Source organism: Coccinella septempunctata, chromosome 2, assembly GCF_907165205.1.
Source record: "Coccinella septempunctata chromosome 2, icCocSept1.1, whole genome shotgun sequence".
Classification (NCBI taxonomy): Eukaryota; Metazoa; Arthropoda; class Insecta; order Coleoptera; family Coccinellidae; genus Coccinella; species Coccinella septempunctata.
In genome coordinates, this window is record NC_058190.1 from 4,642,454 (window position 1) to 4,664,870 (window position 22,417).

General features: G+C 34.2%; 1 protein-coding gene across 3 annotated transcripts in view; it reads left to right on the plus strand.

Moving 5' to 3' along the window:
• The first annotated feature begins 4,175 nt into the window (after positions 1-4,175).
• The window catches only part of LOC123308669 (bifunctional glutamate/proline--tRNA ligase), a 62,128-nt gene continuing 43,886 nt past the window's right edge, over positions 4,176-22,417 (plus strand). For 2 of the 3 annotated variants that reach the window (XM_044891434.1, XM_044891436.1), the window contains exons 1-10: positions 4,176-4,326; positions 4,380-4,730; positions 5,698-5,971; positions 9,849-10,168; positions 10,225-10,396; positions 15,183-15,416; positions 15,482-15,626; positions 18,880-19,127; positions 19,190-19,394; positions 19,448-19,672. In XM_044891434.1, coding sequence (XP_044747369.1) covers positions 4,284-4,326; positions 4,380-4,730; positions 5,698-5,971; positions 9,849-10,168; positions 10,225-10,396; positions 15,183-15,416; positions 15,482-15,626; positions 18,880-19,127; positions 19,190-19,394; positions 19,448-19,672 — 2,217 coding nt within the window. In that variant the 5' untranslated portion in view covers positions 4,176-4,283. Of the gene's footprint in view, positions 4,327-4,379; positions 4,731-5,697; positions 5,972-9,848; positions 10,169-10,224; positions 10,397-14,492; positions 14,606-15,182; positions 15,417-15,481; positions 15,627-18,879; positions 19,128-19,189; positions 19,395-19,447; positions 19,673-22,417 lie in introns of those variants that run through there. The other variant, XM_044891435.1, reaches the window with a different exon arrangement.

Sequence of the window (22,417 nt, forward strand, 5' to 3'; positions counted from 1 at the left end):
AAGTCATTTATCAAAAGTATTAGAAAAGGCATAGAAGTCGGAGGGGGCCAGAAGTTTATTCTTTTTATGTTACATTGTTTTTAATTATGTTTTATCGTTGAAATAAGTAAATAAAATAAATGAATCGTTACTTCAAATCCCCTTCCGATGCTCTGAACTGTTCAATTGTGTTTTTCTTAAAAACGGATGAAAGAATATACAGTGAAATAATTAGCAAAAAACGAAAAAATTCAATTCAACTTTAACGCCCTCTATCTTTTTCCACAGCAATATTTTATTGAGGTATATTTGGTCTTATCGCCATATTTTGGTCCAAACAATCTGCCCTTAGCCTATGTCCCAATAGTTATGAATTACCCTGTATATGATCCTCCTCATCTCCTCAAGGGTATTCGTAATGCTCTCTTGACAAAAGATTTGTAACTTTGTCAAGAGGGCATTCCAGAAGTTGCCTCTTGGTCACATATTCTGTCTATGTACAATGTGGACAGTCAACAAGTACAGCACTGTGCCGAAGTTGAGAAAGAAACATGTCGTACCCCAAAAGATTAGAAAAATTAGAGTTAAGGGTGCTGCCGTTAAGTGTGGATATGATGGCAAGATTAAAGTACTTAAATGTTAATACTTAAAAGTTCAAGGTATTATTACCTTGCTTCCGAAGATTTACCGTGCAGGGAAAGAACTAACGATGTCGCTCGATATATGGAAAGAAAAATCTCACTTTTTCATATAATGCACTCATTTTATGTTTAATAATATTAATAATGTTCATTTCCAGAACAATCGTATTTAATTTGTCATATTTCAAATAATATGAACGGATTTTGAAGTTGAAAACACGTTTTTCTCAGCTATAAGGAAAATTGACATCGATGGTTGTTTCACTGTACCCTTCAAATAACTTTTTATCATCACATTCACCAGGTTCGAATTGTGAGGAGGATGATATACTTCTAACGCCCTTGAAAATCTCAAAAATTGTTTAAATAGTATACAAAAAAAGTGCAGCATCACAAATGTCGTTAAAAGTATCACCACCTGTCAAGGGCGGTCCTAGACTTATTTTCTGGGGGGGTAGTAATTGAAAGAACAATTGAAATTTATTTGCAGTCCCTAATTTTTTTTCTTAAAATTGTACAAGGAATCTCTCCTTTTCATTTCATTATTATATTGTTTTTTCTTAGTTTTTTTATATGAAAAATTTAAAAAAACCGAATTCGTTATGGGCTCTGGGAGGGGGGGGGGGGAATTACCCCCCTTTACACCGCCCCCATCCCCTCCCCCCCGGTAGGACCACCCTTGCCACCTGTTTAGGTAGTGCAAGAGACAACAATTTCGGATATCGATATCGATAGAGATTTGGCAACCCCTTACGTAGCTGATGGATATTTGGCGAGAAAGAATCATGAAAAATATTAATAATTGTCCGGAATGTTGAGAAATTATTGAGGCTTGAACTAATGATTTACCAAGAAAATAAATACTAAAAGCAAAAACGTATCCAAATTCTGAAATGATAAATCCGTCTAGAACATTTAATACTATTTTTCATGAGTTTTCTCATCAAGTTTTTGAAGCTATTCCCACAAAAATCAATTATTAAGTTATTAAGAGGGAAATAATGAAATATTTGTGTAGGAATTGGATATTGAAATGTAGTTCTGTTCACTGCACAAGCAAGTCCGCAAAAGAACTTATCGAATTAAGTGTTAAATTCATTTTGCTCTTCTTTATTAGACAGCAAATTAGATTCTTTGTGGTAAAGAAAAGACAATATTTTTCTAATCCCATATCATGAAGATGTCTTCAGAAAAATGCCAAAAAATTAGAAGAAAGATATTACTCTTTCATGATTCTATTTATCTACTCATATTTATTTTGTATTACATATATATAATCAATATTGTATATTGTATTTATTTATTTTATTGAATTTACAAAGCAGCTAAATGAAGGGATCCTGTAGATACAATTTTTTACATCTAATAAATTTATCATAAATTCCACACAATCTCAAGTACTGAAGTCAAATTGTTGAATTCCTTCGAACTAAGTTGAGTGCCCACTTTCTTGAGACGAAAATTATGCTTATTTCTTTTGTTTTGGCTAATGCAAACTCAAGCGTGAGTTATAAAAACGCTGTAGAAAGTCAATTACTTACAACAAAATTATGATTATTAAACAATGTCCATGTCCATTATTTATATACTTATTATTCATCGACAGTTCCTTTCAAATTGACACTAAATTTCCCGCTAAAGATTATAGATAGAAATCTTATTCACCACTATTTACTTTTAGCGATCGCAGCGACTCACCATTTTCAGGGTCGTCCTCATCATAGACTAATAAAGGAGTATTAGTCAATTAGTCTATGATCCTCCTCCTTTTTTCTCATAGACATAGAGACATGGACTGAGCAATGTCAGCATGAAAATGTCTTTTTTATAGAAAGAGAGAAATGATCGTCGGGAATTTACCTGTCTCTTTTTTGTTCACATAGAGGTGAGTGTGGACCAATCAAAATTCTAGAAAAAGACAACTGCATTCCCGACGTGCGTTTCTCTCTGTCACTTTTTTTGACCGTTTTTTTGTTTTTTCTACACTTATGGAGAGTAGAGAGAAGGAGAACGATCGCTGCTTGGAGACCACAGATTTTTTGTCCCCTAAAATATGTACCAATAGTAGTAGTTCATGTGTTTGCCAACAGTCGCGCTGGCCATCACGAGAGTGCGAAATTTTGTTTACACAAATCAAATTGTAGTTGGCTCGTTGGCTGAGTGAACTGTTTCCCTGGTGACAGATGATAGGAATATTATTATTGTCGATTTTTGATAAGAGAACAACATATGACCATGGTGAAATGTTGAAGCGTGCGCTAGTATAAGAGTGTTTTGGCATCGGAAAGAAAAGGAGAAGAGATAAAATTTCCGAGAGCATTTTTGAGAGAAAATTGGAAAAAACCTTATCTCAAGAATCAACTCCCAATCAATTTGTGTGTCAAGAGCACTTTTGCGATGAAGATATCAAAAAGATGATGGATTCATTATAAACGAAATCGAAATTGTCATCCCTCGTGAGAAGTTGACTCTTCTGAATAAGAATATTTAACCAATAAAACTACATGGTTCAGAAGTAAATATTCTTGAAGAATTTTGTTGGCATAACATAATATATGGTTTATATCGGTTCTCAGCTGAGTATTGGCAAAAGAATCTACTCTAATACCTAAGTGATAAATCTGAGACTGCTACCTTTTGTTGTCTTGATGTGTACTGCTCCTCACTACGGATTTATATAATTTTGAAGATCAGTAAACCAACTAACATAGCTGCTTTCAATAAACAATGATAAACTAAAGAAGGTACAATTTTTTTGATCAGTGATTTCTTTTGAATTTCATTGATTTCGACTTGCATTTTATTGCATATAATTCAGAGAACTCATATTCAATATAGATTTGAAGAAAGGTATTTGAAAAATCATCAGAAAAACCACGATGACACATAACCTTAAATAAAATGAAGGCTGTTCATTTCAAATTGACGCTTGAATCCCCACTCCTTATCGATACCCGCTGTAATCACAGCGACACCTATTTTCCCCGTTTTTGGAGACACATTTTTAGTACGGCGATCGTCATAGACTATGGCGATCGTTCTCCTTCTCTCTACTCTCCATATCTACACTCGTGATCTATGCATTAATTATGGACTGTAGAGCCCATTGAATAATAAAAATAATTTATTCAATGGAAGAGCCCCATAACCATAGAGTCTCTGCCCATAACAAAGAGGAGTTCCTACATATGTAGAGTTCCAGAATTATATCTCGGAGGAAAGAGAGCGAGCAGACTTTGCTCTGATTCGTAGATAGACGTAGATCTACGCTCTGATTGGACGGTATTGAAGTAACAGATGGAAAAGATGCGATTCTGGAACGAGGCAATTGAGAAAGGGTCTCTGAGTTCCTGAGAGGAAATCTTTGGTAATATTCTACCAAAGAGGAATCTCTGTTATCTCAAAGATTAACCTTTCTCTTTGGTAATCTGTGGACATACCACAGATTACAGAGTAATCTATGTAATCTCTGTAATCTGTGGGGCATACTGCTTCTGTGGCCTGCGCTGCCAACTAACCTCATTTCTAATTTCATTACACTTTCCCTGTGGAGATTTGTGAAAGTACCATATTTGGCCAACCATAGCGATTTTATTTGTATTTTCCAGTTCCAATTTCATTTCTAATATTATTGGTCAATTTAAGGATTGAATATTTCCTAAAATGACGATTAAACTATCTTGTGATAAGTTGAATCCACCTCTAGGTGAGAAAATTGATGATGCACATGAAGAAAAATTATATCATTCCTTTTTTCAGGCGCACTATTTGCTGCTAATTTAATAAACTCTACTAAAAATGACACTATCAAAGTTGAGTGGGGTCAGAAGAACTCTATCGAAAATGCCTCTTCTGAGATGTTATGTGAAACCACTCAAGACCTAATGAGAAAAATAGCTCACATATTCAAAGAATTCAATTTGTATGGATGTACCCCTCTGGAGAGGACCCAAATTGACCATTGGTTATGTTATACTTTGGGACCTCTAGCTGCACAAAATGAGTTTTCAGCAGCTTTATCTAATATAAACAAAATATTAGGACCAGTAACATATTTTGTTGGAAATCAACTTTCAGTAGCTGATTTTGCAGTATTTGCTTGTCTCTTTGGTAAGTGATTTAATGTTTGGGGAATTCATCAATTTTGGATGAAAATAAAAATGAATGGTTTTGAAGTTAGGTTAACTTAGGTTGGGACAGTAAAAAATCAAATTTATGAATGAAAATATCATTTTCAGATATTAATTAAATGAATAAACGATTGGGTTCAGTTATTTAAGCGCTGAACAGGAAAAATGTTACAATTCGACGAATTTATATCAAAAATTCGAAATTTTCATAAGAACTTCAAAAAATCATATCTTTTAAACCATATGTCTGCTGAAGTTGAGATTTTAAATCGATTTCTCATACGTTACTTTATTTAGGTATAAAAAAGAGAGATCAAAATCGGAGATTGGCACTAAAGTAAATTTTTACTTCTTGATTTCTGTATTGACGGTGGGCTTTGTAATAGTTCATTCTTTTTGAAGCTAAAGTAGGCATTTCGATTTAAACCCTTCCTGGATCATCTTCAAAAAATTTCAATCAAACCTTGTGTGTAATATCTTCCATATTTTCATTAATATTTCAATATGGATATGTTCAACTGAAATCCTTGATACTTACAGCTGCAAGGGATAAAAAATGGCCCCTCATTATCACCTTCATCCTCAAAATATTTCAATAACAGAGCTATCATTAATTTCTAGCCTAATTGGATAGAACATGCTATCCTAGCAATCGGAATGGAACTTTTTGAGATGAAAATTTGATACATAGTTATGATGAGAAGTGATTGTGAAATATTAGTATAACAGATAAGAACTAATCAAAGATAGCCGAAAACCAAATTTTATGGATTTATCCTAATTCTTTGACTGAAATTAATCGATAGTGCATTGGCAACATAGCACAGTGTTGACATCATAAGGTCTCAGAAGTCGCTTGATTTTGTGTGAATCCCAATGTGGTTACTAGCTCAAATAACGATATTCTGGTAACTTCAGTCACATTTATTTTTTTATTTTTCTTTCAGCAAATAAACAATGGCAAAGTCTCAAATCGAAGAAGTCGGCCCCAAGCAACGTTTTGAGATGGTATAAATTCATAGAATCTCAAGACTGCGTCAAGAATGAAATCAATAAACTAACCCATCCAATTCTTGAAGCCTTGATTAAGAATGCGGAAGTTATCAGTAACGATAAAGAGCAACTTACGGCGGGAGGACGTGCTAGAGAAGGAAAATTTGTTGAGCTTCCAGGCGCCGAAATGGGAAAAGTTGTGGTTAGATTTCCGCCTGAGGCTTCAGGGTATGTACAGAATTGAACCCATGAAATTTTGCAACAGCATGTGGTCAACTCCTTCAATTTCCGAATTTTTTTTAAGGGTAAAGAATTAGAAAACCCACTGTAATACACCCACATTGTTAGTGCCCTCTTGTTTTGAGTTTGGGAATTTTCATATTCTTATTTCCAAAAAAACGAAGTAAAATAAGATACAGGGAATCCCAGTTTGGTCACTTTATTTATTTATTTATTTTTTATTTTTTTTTCTCGGTTACCTCCCTTATTTTTGAATATAGAGAATTGCTGCATTCGCGATAGTGTGATACTTTTAATCAAAAATGGTGCAAGCAGATTTTTAATAGCTCAAAAGCTTGAGATACAGGGTGGAACTGATTACTGTTCAATCACCCCTCAAATTTTTGTTGTAGAATCCAGTGATATACTTCTTTCCTCACACTTTTATTTTTAGTTCTGAAGCGAACATGTTCTTGTAAATGGAACAGCCTGTATATTATTCTCGAATTTTCTATATTCGTTAGGTATGAAGGGGGCTTTCCGAAATATATAACTGTATTCAATTATCTTCAAAAACAAGCTCCGAATTCGAATTTTTTTCCAAATTTTATTTTTATTATAATGAGTAGATAATTTATCTAGAATAAAAAATCAAATTGCAAAACCTTCACTCGCTCTTATTATTAGTGAGATGTTTCTGCAGTTTTGGTATTATTAATTTACAATACAAAATATTTGATTTATTTTACATTAATGGAGGTTTACGGAAATAATGAAGAGATATGATGGTTTGTATAAAACAAACAAGAAGCTTCTTAATCATTTCAACCGTTTCCCAAAAAAAAATTATTTTAAACACTTAAAAATGAAAAATAAAAATGGGTATTTAAAATTTAAAGCGTTTTATTCCACAAGTTGGCAACATCGACTGAAATATGCGTTGATAATAAAGGACAACAAATGCATTATCTTGATGAGATAGACGAAGATGGCTGTCTATGAATTCTGCGACGAACGTGGAAGGTCGTAAAATTTTATGGAATTTTTATGGCCGGTTGCAGTTGAAGCTCGCCAGTAAGTAGGCGAAGCTGATCGGACATTGGTCTCTTTATTTTCTAGTAGGCGCTGTTGACAAATCGTAAACTTGAAACCAAGCGATTTAAATTTCAAAACCCCATATTTGAAGAATGACTTTGAATAGTTTCCGCGTTACATTTGGAAAAATCATGAATGAAACTCATAATTATTCAGTTTAAACTTGCATATGCAGTGATAACCCAAATTGAGAATTCCCCATTACATTTTCAAAAGTGACATGAAAATTTTCAGAAAAACTTGAATTCTTAGCTTGTTTTCGAAGACAATTCAGTATGATTATATACAAGCTGTATTCAAAGATGAGACTTTTTTTGGCAGAAGTCAGAAGTCATGAAATTTCACGAAAAATTTCCTATATAAAATATTCGAGATGACGGAGCTATTAGCCCTGGAATTTCCACAAATTTCATTAAATTTCAAGTAGAAAACTGTGGAAGGCATCGGAAAAAGTAAACATAACCAAAACATATGGCTGGACCATAGACTTAATGAGCTTTATTAAGTCTATGGGCTGGATCTCGGGCGTAGTCAGGGGGGTTTGGGTGTTAAATAATTTTTTGAATTTTTCATTTATTTTTAAATTTTTCCACAACTTCGTTATTATTTTGATCAGTTCTTCGTTCTGAACAACAAAAAAGGCCTCACCTTCTAATAGACCCCGTATTTTTGGAAATCATTCATGTCTAATGATAATAAAAAATAATATACATGGTGTTCCATTCAAAAAACATATGTTTGTTTCATGACTTCAAAGCAAGAGGTGTTATGAAAAAAATAAACACTCAAATCGACTCAAAATAGGCAAAACATTCAATTAGTGCAATACGCTTTCCCAAGCCTGTGACGATGTTAATTGTGGTACAAAGATTATAGAGATACTTAAGAGTTACCCTAGTGTACTCTAGAGGTACTTTATACTCCATTCACTTTTATTTTAGCACTCGGTTGGCCAAGGAAATTTGACACATTTCACTCTGTATAGTACGAAAATGAGGGGTTATGACGCTCGTTATAGTTATTTTCCTATCAAGTGCGGAAAGTGATACTTGCCCGCACGAAACTGCCGTTGCCCGAACGATGCGAAGCAGAGTTCGGGTAAGCAGTTGAGTGCGGGCAAGACACTTTACGCAAGAGTTAGGAACAATATTTTTTCTACAAGCGCTTGAAATATATAAATATATCCATTTCACGAAACAGATCATATCTCATTTGATTGATTCATATATAATGACAGACGTAATTCTGCATGTCGTTACTATGGGTTTCTCATCGTTGACGTTCTGAGCATAGAAACATGATAGAATTTAATTTACTCTATAATATTTGCGCAAATGCGTGCGGGAAAGAAATAGCAGGCGTTTTTCGCGCACCCTTTGGGAAAGTGACTCTTTGCAACTTGGAATGCGTGCGGGAAAAAGGTTGAACGCGCACGCTTGTAGACAAAACATTTTTGTGTTTTAAATCAACGCTATGTTGCCCGTTCTACGTAAAAGTATCTGTTATTACGTATTTTATCACAATGTCGAATCTCTTCGGAAAATATGTGACGAACATAATTGAAGTTTATACGAACTGATTGAAGGCATACCAAATCCAGTTATTTGCATGAAAAATACCAGAGATCAGTATAATATCATAATATGCACAAGCTTGAAGAGAGTTGATATTCGTTATCTTCTTTGAATACGTTACATCAGTTGTAAATTTCTAAAATATTAACCCAAAGATGAAATGCATATGATGCAGTGATTGGGAATGAGTACCTATCTCCCCAAGGAATTAAAAGATGATTACAAGAATGTTGAATTCTTCAACAAAAATCATTTTGCATCGATATAAGTGAAAGGAATAATTAAAGGAAGTTTCAAGTCAAGAAGAACTTCACCTTTGAACAAAAATTTCACATGAATAAACAATTAACAGGACAGCTGTATTTGTGGCTGTTCATCTAAATACATAGATATAATAATAATAATTAGGTGTTTATTGGTACCTTAAGACATTTACAATGTATAGGACAAGTCAAATGAAAAGTAGAAAAATCAATAGTCGGGAACTTATTCTACGATGACATTCATCGAAAATCCTGTAGTAAACTTTTCGCATTAATTCACTCAAACATAAAATTCTCAAATGCCACCACTTTTTTGGGTCTCCCAATAGAAGGAAGTTCTTTGTCATCCTCTTCAATCGCAATCTATCTGATTGTGGAATTATTCAGCTGAAATATAAGTCGTTTAGATTCAGATGAAACATTATATGAATTCTCTATTCTCTTAAATTGAATATGTTCGCTACCGTCTGACGTATTGTGGATTTTAGAATATCAGGGTATAACTATTTGCATGAGCGGACCTGAAACCCTGTCCCTTTTTTCAATCACTTTCGGCATTTTCGTAATAAAAATTGATATTAGTTGTGGCAACGGCGTTATGACATTAACGACATTTCATAAGTGCCAACCTTACTCCGTTCTAGTTACAAAAACTTGAGAAAATTATTTCATGGCCAACCGACTGCTAAAATAAATGTGAATGGAGTATAGAGTACTCTAGAGGTACTCTATAATTTTTGTTGTGGTATTTTTGGACATTTGACTCAATTACTTCTGCATCTTCATACACTAAAATTGAAATTTGATAACATGCAGAAACTTTGAAGTCTAATATCTCGGAAACAAATCCTTATACAAATATTTTATTTTACATTATTTCTATCAAGAATATGAGTCTGTATACGTTCCTTTATCGTTCGCCTCGAGTTTTTAAACACCCTGTATTTGCTGCAGGTATCTCCACATAGGCCATGCTAAGGCTGCTTTATTGAACCAATATTATCAGCAAGCCTTCGATGGTAAATTAATAATGAGATTCGATGACACAAATCCTGCCAAAGAAAACACCCACTTTGAGGAGGTGATTCTCGAAGACGTGGCGATGTTGGAAATCAAACCAGATAGGTTCACCTACACATCAGATTACTTCGACCTGATGTTGGAATATTGCGAGAAAATGCTCAAAGATGGCAGAGCCTACGTGGACGACACCGATCCGGAGGCGATGAAGCAAGAACGTGAGCAGAAAGTAGAATCGGCCAATAGAAATAATTGTGAGTTGATGAAAATATTGTTATCGGCATTTTCAATTAACCTTATTCCATTCAAGCCGTAGAAAAAAATTTCAAAATGTGGGAGGATATGAAAAAAGGAACAGAATACGGGCAAAAATGCTGTGTTCGCGCCAAAATAGACATGAAATCTCTGAATGGATGTATGAGGGATCCTACGATATATCGCTGTAAGAATGAGGCACATCCAAGGACTGGAACGAAATATAAGTAAGTACAATTTTGATCAGTTTTAACTTCATGACGAGCAAATTTGAGACTATCTGTTTTTTGTTAATCAACTTTATCTCATATGACTCCTCTACTGTTCTCTGCTAATACACTCTACCCTACTCGAATCTACTCTACTGTGCCTAGCGGGTTTTTCACTATAATTTGACACCCCATTTGACTTTGTCACAAATATACAAAATACGCTTTGGCTAAAGTTGTACGGGATCAACTTATTGTTTCCAAAATGATTTCACAGGAATTATACAGGGTGTGTCTCATACAAATATTTTAACAGTAGATTCTTGAGATCAAAAGAAACACTTTTTTCCTATAACATTTTTCCCGATTCTGCCCTGATAAAAAGATATAGCCATTTTAGGTTTTCATAATGAGCTGTGCCACCTTTGGAAAAACAAAATTACCTTCAGAATAATTAGCTAAATATGTGACACTACACATCCGTGGATCTTTTAAACAGAGTTGTATTCAGCCAATGTAGCCAATTTTTCAAATTTCACAGGTACTTTTTAATTTTTTAACGTCGAATTACTCGAAAACGGCGCATTATATGAGAAAATATAATATAATATTATTTTCAAGAGTTGGGTTCTTTGAATTTTTGGTATTTTTATGGTACGTAACGGTCATAATGAGAAAACTGGAAGACGTGAGTGATATCTTTTGTTCGAAATAGATTCATCGAATAAAAAAAAACTATATTCTAAAATTCATTTCGTTCGATGAAACCGTTTGTGAGTTAGAACTATACATAAATAACATTTTTTATGGTTTTTCAACAGCCTGTATCTTTAACCGTGCCGATTGGGAAAAAAATGGAAAAGGAAAAAAGTGTTTCTTTTGACCTCAAGAATCTACTGTTGAAATATTTGTACGAGTCAAAGACTCACCGTGTATATAGGGTGAACAGCATCTGCTGTTCATGTCTTAATTTTTTTAAATTAAACACTGTACATTTTTCTATTGTTGGTTACCACTTTCTCTCCTGATCTCGAATATACAGGGTGTCCCTCGTTGGTTGTCCTATTAGACGTTTACAGAGAACAGGATCATAGGATTAGTTCTGAAAATTTGGGTACTAGGGTTTACGCATCTGATCTATACTACTAGAATATTTTCAATATACAGGGTGGTCCAGATCGTAACCAAGAAATTTTAACCACGCATTCTACATCAAAAATAAGCCCTAGATTGTCATATAAACATATGTCGAGAAATGTTTCCTCCCCGAGAAACGGGTGGAATTTATAAAAAAAAAATGTTTTTCATTAATAACATTCACATTGCTTGAATATTTTTGAAATTTGAGACAGGTTTTGAGCGTCAAGGAGCACTTTTTGCATAATATCATTTCTTTTCTATTCTATGCGTCCGTACTGCAGCGGAACTGAATATTTTCAGAGAAAAAAATGATACGCCACTGGTTTCTCCGACAATAAAAATTACTATTTGAATCCTTATTTATTTTGGAGCCAATTCGTTCTCCTGACTTTTTGCTGTACGAGGCACCGTTTCCGGTTAAAAAAATAAAACATATTCTCATGCATGAAGAAATGGCCAAAATTTGATATGGTAGGTACATAATAATAATAATAAGACCTTGATAAGCTTTTTATTGCTATATCAAACTTTGGCGAATTCTTCATGCATGAGAATATGTTTTATTTTTTTAACCGGAAACTGTGCCTAGTACAGCAAAAAGTCAAGAGACCGAATTTGCTCCAAATTAAATAAGGATTCAAATAGTAATTTTTATTGTCGGAAAAACCAGACGTATTATTTTTTTATCTGAAAATATTTAGTATCGCTGCAGTACAGACGCCACTGGTAGAAAAGAAAAGAAATCTGAGTATTTTTGTCTTTGTTTTCCCTATCTCTATTCCTGATACTTTCGGAGATTTGACGATTTTCCTCAAAAATTGCCAAAATCATGGATCCAATAAAATAGCCGTAGAAAATATACTAACTGACAAAGAAACTGCAACACCCAGAAGGAGCTGTTTTAATTTTAAAATAAAGATAGTATAGCAAGGAGTAAATGATTAAAATTTGGAAAAAAAATCGTGAAGGTTTTTTTGAAATAAACATTTTTTGTTACTTAAATATTGTAGTAGTTTTTTTCAAATTTTTTAAATTTTACAACAAACCAGCTGTTCGAGGAGATCCAATGTCGATGTTTAGTTGTTGTTAAAATGCCTAGAGCACGTGTACGCGGAATTTATCGCCAGCTAATTGAATTTGAAAGAGCTCCAATTATTGGTTTACGAGAGGCGGGGTTATCATTTCGATGAATCGCTAACCCTATGAACAGAAATCCAACTACTGTTATAAGATGTTGTCAAGCGTGGTTCGATAATGTCCAAAATAGAAGAAGAGAAGGCAACGGACGTCGAAGGAGCACAAATTAAGTTCAAGATCGGCTAAGACTTATGAGACCATTAGAGACCGATTTGCGACAACTCGATCTTTGGCTGATGAGTGGTTAGGAGAACTGTAACTGTTCGAACGGTTTACCTCCGTATAATGTCTTTTGGACCTCAGCATTATCGACCCCATCTTGTGTCACCTCTTACGGTTGAGCATCGACGGCAACGATTACAGTGGTGCAGAGAACGACAATAACATTGGGTGTGGAATGGCATCAGGTCGTCTTTTCTGATGAATCTCGATTCTCCTTGGGTGCACATGATGGCCGAAGAAGGGTAAGACGACGTTGAGGAGAAAGACGTGAACCTATTTTTGATGTTCAGCGGCATGTACACCGGACAGTAGGCGGTATGATATAGGGTGCTATTGCACATGGAAGTAGGTCACCTTTAGTTTTTATTCGAGGTAACATGACAGCGCTGCGTTACCTTCAAGAAATAGTGGAGCCATATGTTCTCCCTTACCTTAACCGGCTCGAGAATCCAATATTTCAGCAAGATAATGCTCGAGCTCATGTTGCCAGAGTTAGTTTAAACTTTTTTGAAGCGACCCCTGCGAATCTTTTGCCATGGCCGCCCAGAACCCCCGATCTCTCGCCCATAGAGCATGTGTAGAAGGCTTGGAAATTTACCTCAGCTCCCACGGACTTTGGCGGCTTTGAGACATGAAGTACAGGTAGCTTGGGATAGTATCCCTCAAGAAGAAATAGACCATCTTCTTGCATCAATGCCAAGACGTGTTGGGGACAAACACATTATTAACAAATTTAATAAAAAAATGTGAACCCTTCGTTTTTGTTCTTCAAATTTTAATTATTTACTCATTGCTATACTATCTATGTCTTACAAAAAAAAAATTCGAATTTAAACAGCTCCTTCTAGGTGTTGTAGTTTCTTTGTCAGTTAGTATATTTAAGGGAGCAGAAATTTTGGAAATAGGTCACTATTATACTGTGGATGAGTGTCGTGTAGAAATTCTTGGCTTGTTGTGTACAGGATGTTCTCAAATTCTTCGTCTTGTCGCTTGATACAAAAACCTCAAGAAGTTGATCTTTTCAAATGTAACACCTTACTTTCCATCTGATACTTTTAGAGAAAATCAAAATGCACATCTAATGATGTATAATGTTCCTATGCGAAAACTTGGTTTTGAAAAAAAAGGCAAATTTCTATAGAAGTGAGGTTTTTCAGAATACCACAATTCCTTTTACGAATGGGACAAGCACCTTCAGTCGAGTTTTCAATGATCTCAGAATCTCACGAAATTAACGTGGCAGTAGTCTGAAAACCCTAACCTTCTTAGAAATTTGAAATTAAAATGGCTATATCTTTTATCGGGTCCGAATCAGAAAAAATGGTATAGGAAAAAAGTTCACCAAAAATTGTCTATATGAAATATTCAAGATGGCTACAACACCTAGAAGTTGGACAAATTTTCATCAAATTTCAAGTACGGCACTGTGGAATGTTACTACGACATCAGAAAAACGAAACAAAACATGAACATGTGGCTGGACAATGAATGATTGAGTACTTCAGAGTTTATCTTATTAGTTGCATCAGGTCACTTGAAAGAATTGTTGTATCGTGCAATTTATGGTGAAAAAATGTAGAAAATTGAGATAGTTTATTGAAAGTGCTTATGTTGACCAAAGTGCTATCATTGTTTCCCCATTTTATCCCATTTTTACGACGATTGTTGGAAGGTTCAAATAAGAAGAAGATTGTGATGCCCATTGTGAAAAAATTTCGAATCTTACTGATGAGATTTTGAACTGCTATTCTATTTTTTAAACTTGTGCCCTTAGTCTTTTCTGTCAGTTGGTACCGAAATAAGCCATTTCATAAAATCGTGTAAGTTACTGAATAACGTGAAAAATCGGCAATCCTAAGTTTCTATTTTCATTCCCAGGTAAAATTCGTACAGGTCGATATAACCTCATGGTTGAGTCAGACATAAGGAGATAAGTTTTTTCCACTGCTTTGCGATAATACAGCTAACAAACGGTCTAGGGTCGTATTAGGATCTATTTCAGTAATCATTTTCAATTTTTTTTCAACTTAGTCATTTTGAAAGTTTTGTATGGGTGATTTTTGGTGAAACGCTTGATTTTGACCAGTTCTACTTTGTGTTGAAAAAAGCCTCGCCTTTAAATACACCCTGTATAACGCCAATAGTCAAAAAGCTACAAACAACAAATCCACGCTTGACATTTCTTACAGATACAGGTTAATGCTCTGAATCTCTTTCATACAACACAGTCTCATATTTTTCCATTTTTTATTGCTGATTAAGCTTGTTACCCACTGTATTTTGATGATGAAGAAACGACTTCCAGGGTTTATCCGACATACGATTTCGCTTGTCCGATTGTTGATGCCATCGAAGGAGTTACACATACTTTGAGAACCATGGAATATCACGATAGAGATCCTCAATTTTATTGGTTCATTGATTGTCTGGGATTGAGGAAACCTCACATCTGGGAATATAGTAGACTATCTATGACGAATACTGTCCTTAGTAAAAGAAAACTTACCTGGTTTGTGGAACAAGGGTTGGTTGATGGATGGTAAGTTCTTCATTGGACTAGGTCTTATAATAATAGTCCATTAATTTCATACATTTTTTTATAAGGGATGATCCTAGAATGCCAACGGTAAGAGGAGTTTTAAGGAGAGGTATGACAGTGGCAGGTTTGAAAGAATTTATTATAGCGCAAGGGTCCAGCAGATCAGTCGTTTTTATGGAATGGGACAAAATTTGGGCGTTCAATAAAAAGGTAAGAAAAAAAACATCGACAGAATTGAATTTAGATCTATCTGCGGAACGGATCAAAAGTTCGGTAGATTTAATACACATTCAGGAGTATTTCTACCTCACAAGCCATGTTTTCGTAATCTGATACAGTTTGAAAAATACAAAATACAACAATAACTTATACTGGGTGATTCATAACTATTGGGACATAGGTTGAGGGCAGATTGTTTGGACAAAAATATGGCGATAGGACCAAATATCCTTCAATAAAATATTGCTGTGGAAAAAGATAGAGGGCGTTAAAGTTGGATTTTTTATAAGGGGACAGAATAGTATTTTCTTCGAAGTTCTTTATTAAAAGAATTAGAAAGGGCATAGAAATCGGAGGAGGCCACGTAGAACATTTAATTTAAGTTTATTCTTTTTATGTTACATTATTTTTAATTAGGCTTTGTCGTCGAAATAAATAAATCAAATTAATAAATCGTTACTTCAAATCCCCGATGTTCTGAACTGTTTAATTGTGTTTTTCTTAAAAACGGATGAAAAATATAGAGTGAAATTATTAGCAAAAAACTAAAAAAAAATTCGACTTTAACGCCCTCTATCTTTTTCCACGGCAATATTTTATTGAGGTATATTTGGTCCTATTGCCATATTTTGGTCCAAACAATCTGCCCTCAGCCTATGTCCCAATAGTTATGAATCACCCTGTATATCAGGGAGAAATAAAAACTTCTCTCATTCATAATATATTTTTCAATTGATATATTACCAGAAAAAACAAATGAAAAATACAATAAGAAACACAAATATTTTAAGATATGTGCAGGTTATCCCAAATTGCTCGATTTTGGCTGTGTCTGGTATTTCTAGACTAGATTGGTAAAAAAAACTTTGATAAGAGTCCTGGTCTCGATTTTCGTAAAAAGTCTACAACTGAAAAACGTTTCACGATACATGTCTTCATTTGTCTTGAAGATTTGACAAAATTTTGATATTTTGTCAATTTCGAAAACGTACCACATAACTTTTTTACGTTCGAAAATATCTGAAAACAGTAAAAACTTTCTACAGGCACTTTTTTATTGGAAATACGGTACCATATTCAACTTTTTTTCATCTATTGTACTGAGGGTGGAAAAAAACAACATTATTTAAAACACGAATGCATTCTTTTTTTGGCCTCATATTATCCAAAAAAAATTAGCCTTTCGAAAATATATACGAGGATGTTATCTAGTTAGCGTAGACCAGTTCCATGCATAGAAAAAATTTTGCGTTACCATAGCAACGAACAATAACTCATCAGAAGAGTCAGTGTGAAGTTTGAGGTCAAAAAAGTAAGCCAGAGTTACGCAATAAATTAAAAGAAAGAAGATGTCCACCGAAATTGTGGAAATCGAAAAATTGGAGTATAGAGCCATCATCAAATACCTGTATTTGCTTATACTGTCAAATTGTTGTCAAAGTTTTATGAAACCTGCTGTTAGTGTTTTGTTCATTCATTAATCAATTTGTATATTGTGTCACATATCATAAAGAAATCAAAAAGAAATCACCAAGACATAAAGGTCTTGCATATCTCTGTAAGGTTTTTTTTTAAGTGTGGTTCTGAAAATTCTATGAATAATGCCTACATATGAGGGGTTCATAGCTGAAGTGAACCAAGTCCATGCAGTCTAGTTTTGAGATAAATAGCTTAGAAGTTGTTTATCACCAATTAATTCAAAAGTGACTTCTTTAGATTTTAAAAGACTAGAATTTAAGCATGTGCTTGCATTCATATTACACAAATCTAAAGAATTCACTTTTGAATTAATTGTTGATAAACAACTTCTAAGTCATTTACCTCAAAACTAGGCTGTATGGACTTGGTTCACTTCAGCTATGAACCCCTCATATGTAGGTATTATTTATTTTTAACTTTAATGGAATTATTTGGTATTATTTATAGAATTTTCAGAACCACACTTAAAAAAACCCTTACAGAGATATAATGCAAGACCTGTATGTCAGTATAGTTTCTTGGTGCTTTCTTTATGATTTCTTTATGATATGTGACACAATATACAAATTGATTAATGAATGAACAAAATACTCATAGCAGGTTTCATAAAACTTTGACTTTCCAAACAACAATTTGACAGTCACTCGGTTCCCAAATGGAAATCAATAAAACCTCTAAATTTCTGAATATATTGAAAGAGTAGCAACTGAAAATCATTGAATGGACCTATAAAGGTCATCATTTCCCCTTAATAGGCCGTTCATGCAAGGGATGCTTTCTGCATACAACAATTTACGTGGATGAACAGTTCTCAATTGTCCTGCAGTAAAATGTTCACTGCACGTAGTAGTCAGTAGTGTTTGCTAAAGTAATTGTCTTCAAGCCCTGAGAATTTTATCCACTTCGTAGCACTGAAAATTAGAATCACTGAATGACTGATTCACATTCCACTTCCATTTTCCTTAGTTGAGTGAAAAACTCTCTAAAATCTCTAAAAATCCATTTTATCATTTGATCCACCGTTCTTCACCATTCAATAATTTTCGAACAATAATTTGCTGTTTTCACCAAGAAATAATACAAAAAAATTCAATAATCAGCTACTAGAACGAGCCAGATAAACAAAAAGCGGTACTAGAATCTAAACACTCAAAACCTCTTTGATCAAATCTTTCATCGTTTTAGTAAGAATATGGCGGATTTGGTCACGTGACATGACGTGAGCCAATCCGCATTCAGAATTAGAGATCATAGCATTGAAATCTGTGCTTCTAAGCCGCCATATTCTTGCTAAATTTCCAATTGTCGCTACTGTGTTTGATAGAGTCACTGTATTTAGTCGCCCCTTTTCCCATCTTTATACTCTACTAGCTGACCCGGCAAACGTTGTTTTGCCATATAAATCATTTCCATATTGTATCATAAAAAAATAGAAATTAAAAATTTTGTCTAAAAAATAAAAAATAAAAATTTAGGTGTGGACTACCCCTAACATTTAGGGGGATGAAAAATAGATGTTGGCCGATTCTCATAGATACCGGATAAGCACAAAAAATTTCATCAAAATCGGTCAAGCCGTTTCGGAGGAGTATGGCAACGAAAACTGTGACACGAGAATTTTATACATTAGATAATCTTTGTATGGCAGATTACAGAAATCTTTCAATGACATCCAATAATACCAGTACCACCCAGCGTCAAAACTAAAAACTTGTATTATTTCAGTATTCGATATTTTTAATTCCGAAACTTGATTACTTTTCAGGTTATTGATCCAATTGCTCCACGTTACACGGTTGTTGATTATGACACTCATGTCCCGGTATCGGTGATAGGTGCTAAAGAAGAATGTTTGTCCGTTCCTAAACATCCTAAGAATCCAGACATGGGACAAAAATCAGTTTGGGTAGGTCCCAAGTTGTTGATCGATAGGGCAGATGCTGAGTGTTTGAAAGAAGGGGAAAACGCCACTTTCATACATTGGGGAAATTTAATGATAAAAAAAATTAACAAGTGAGTTCCTTACTCGATGAATTAATCCGACTTTATATCCATATCTCCCTATTATATTCTAGGAAAGATGGAAAAGTTTCGTCGGTAGAAGCTGAGCCTAATCTGGATAACAAGGATTATAAAAAAACTATGAAAGTCACTTTCTTATGCGACACACCGAAAGCGAAGTTTACGCATACATTTTGCGTATATTTCGATCATATAATCAGTAAACCTCTTCTCGGCAAGGACGAAGATTTCAAACAGTTCATCGGTCACGAGACGAGGGTAAGTGAGAACTTTATATTCGTCCATTATTTCTTATAATTTTCCATTTCCAGAGGGACGTACGGGTTCTTGGTGACCCAGAGTTGAAAAATTTGAAAGAAGGAGACATAATTCAAATTCAGAGAAGGGGTTTCTTCAGGGTAGATGTACCTTTTGGAGAAAGGAGCCCCTTCACTTGTAAAGAACAACCGGTTATTTTGTTCTACATTCCCGATGGTTCGGCCAAAGACAATTCTGCCTCCAGTGTGGCTGCTAAGCAGAATAAACCCGTTAAGAAGGTAATTTTTTTTAACTCGAATAGGAATTTTACAGAGGATCAGCCTCAGTACAGGGTGGGCAAAATTCGTTGTCTACTGAAAGGATCTCAAGAACTATAACAGCTAGAAGAAAACGGACAAAATTAAAATTTCAACTTTGGTCATTATCTCCGTTTCTGTTTGTGCTAGAATGTTGAAATGAAAACATTATAGAGACACTTTTTTGATAAAGACCCAGTGGCGTACTATGTTTTTTCCAACATTGATGGGGTATAACACAAAGATGTGTTTTTATAAAAACAGTAATTTAAAATGACTTAGAAAGACTGAGGGGTATGTCTGATACATTTCTGAAACGGGGAAAAAGTGGCATTTTAAACTGCTGTTTTCATACGAAAAAAAAGGTAGAAGAAAACTGATAACACATTCTCGAGCTCTTTTTTCTTGACTAATCCAAAACTGTAAACAAATCCAGCCTAACGGTCATAGATTTTGAGTTATGAACGAAAATTGAGACTCGTATTCGAAATCCGTTGGTATATTCTACAGGCACTTTTTTATGAGGAATTCGAATATGATATTATTAAATTTTTTGATCCAGTCATTTACGAGATACGACAGGGTTTTCTGATTTTTCAAATGTAAGCTATAGTGGAAAGTTCTTTCATCTTGCAGGAATTTTTTTGCTGATTTGAAAAATGTATAATATGTTGCTATTAACATGAATGTTACACGACCAAAAAAATTCGATACTTTTTCCTGCTTTTCGATTCTCTGTTCAAATATAAGTAGGCTTGCTTACCATAGCAACCGTTGAATATGCATTATATTTTGTTAACCTGAGCCTCTATGATTGGAATCACGGATTGCTGAGTAAATATTTCGATGATTAATTGGTCGTCGTTTGTTCTCGCGATATTTGGCATGCTTATCTTACGATGGTTCACAATTCGAACACTAACAACCGCTAGTGCGCTTTTATTTTAGCACTCGGTTGGCCATGGAAATTTGACACATTTCACTCTGTATATAGGAAACTCTAACGATTTGTCAAAATCAGCTAAGCGTTCGCTGCCGTGGGGCACACAAGCTTTTCCCTCCATTGATTCGTGTGCTGTTTTGGTCGAGTATTGTGTTTTGTGCATGTTTTTGGAAAAAATGTTCTTCCCGACGTTAGATTAGAGTGATTAGACTATAACTTTCTAAGAAATGCCTCTTTACACTGATAATATAAACCTTTGTGTGCCCCACGGTAATGAACGGTCAGCTGATTTTGACAAATCGTTAGAGTACTCTATTACGAAAATGTGGGGTTATGAAGCTTGTCAAAATATTTTTGGGTTTTAAATCAACGCTATTTTGCTCGTTCTACTGAAAGGTTTCTGTTATTACGTATTTTATCACAATGTCGAATCTCTTCGGAAAATATGTGACGAACATTATTGAAGTTTATACAAACTGATTGAAGGCATACCAAATCCAGTTATTTGCATGGAAAATACAAGAGATCAGTATAATATCATAATATGCACTAGATTGAGGGGAGTTGATGTTCGTTATCTTCTTTGGCTAAAGTTTGAATACGTTATATCAGTTGTAGATTTCAAAAATATTAACCTGAAGATGAAATGCATATGATGCAGTGGTTGGGAATGATGAAGAAATTAACAGATAATTACAAGAATGTTGAATTCTTCAACAGAAATCATCTCGCATCAATGTAAGTAAAAGGAATCAAAGGAAGTTTCAAGTAAAGATGAACTTCACCTTCGAACAAAAATTTCACACGAATAAACAATCAACAGGACAACTGTCGCGTATTTGTGGCTGTTCATCTTCATCTTAATACATTGATATAATAATAATAATTAGGCATTTATTGGTACCTTAGAACATTTACAATGTATAGGACAAGTCAAACGAAAAAGAAAAAAATCAATTTTCGGGAACTTATTCTACGATGACATTCATCGAAAATCCCGTAGTAAACTTTTCGCATGAATTCACTCAAACATAAAATTCTCAAATGCCACTACTGTTTTGGGTCTCACAATAGAAGGAAATTCTTTATCATCTTCTATATTCACGATATTTCTGATTATGGAAATATTCAGCTAAAATATAAGTCGTTTAGATATAATATGTTCGCTATCGTCTTACGTATTGAGGATTCTAGAATATCAGGGTATAACTATTTGAATGAGCGGACCTGAATTCTAAATAGCACTTCCTGAAACCCAGTCTTTTCTTTTTTTTTTCAATCACTTTCGGCATTTTTGTAATATTGATTGATATTAGTTGTGGCAACGGCGTTATGATATTAACGACATTTCATGAGTGCCAACCTTACTCCGTGCTAGTTACAAAAACTTTAGGAAATTATTTCATGGCCAACCGACTGCTAAAATAAATGTGAATGGAGTATACCTATTTTTCATCATCTTAATTTTGTAAAAATTATAATTATAGGTAACTATCGTATTTTATTTATATTACTGACTCTAAGTTTCTTTCATAATTAGAAAAACGATTATAATAATCAGATGAAAGTCTTTTACTCTCATTTAAAGGATATCGATATATAATAGTTATTTAATCAATTAGGATATTAATGAAAGCAATTAATGATTGGGATATTTTAACGTGCAAGCGAAGCGAGCACGTTAATGTTCGAGATCATTAATCGCTCAATTAATAAACCACTTGATTACAAGATTTTTTCCGCCGACCACATTTTGAATTGAATGTAAATTCTTGATTGCAAAA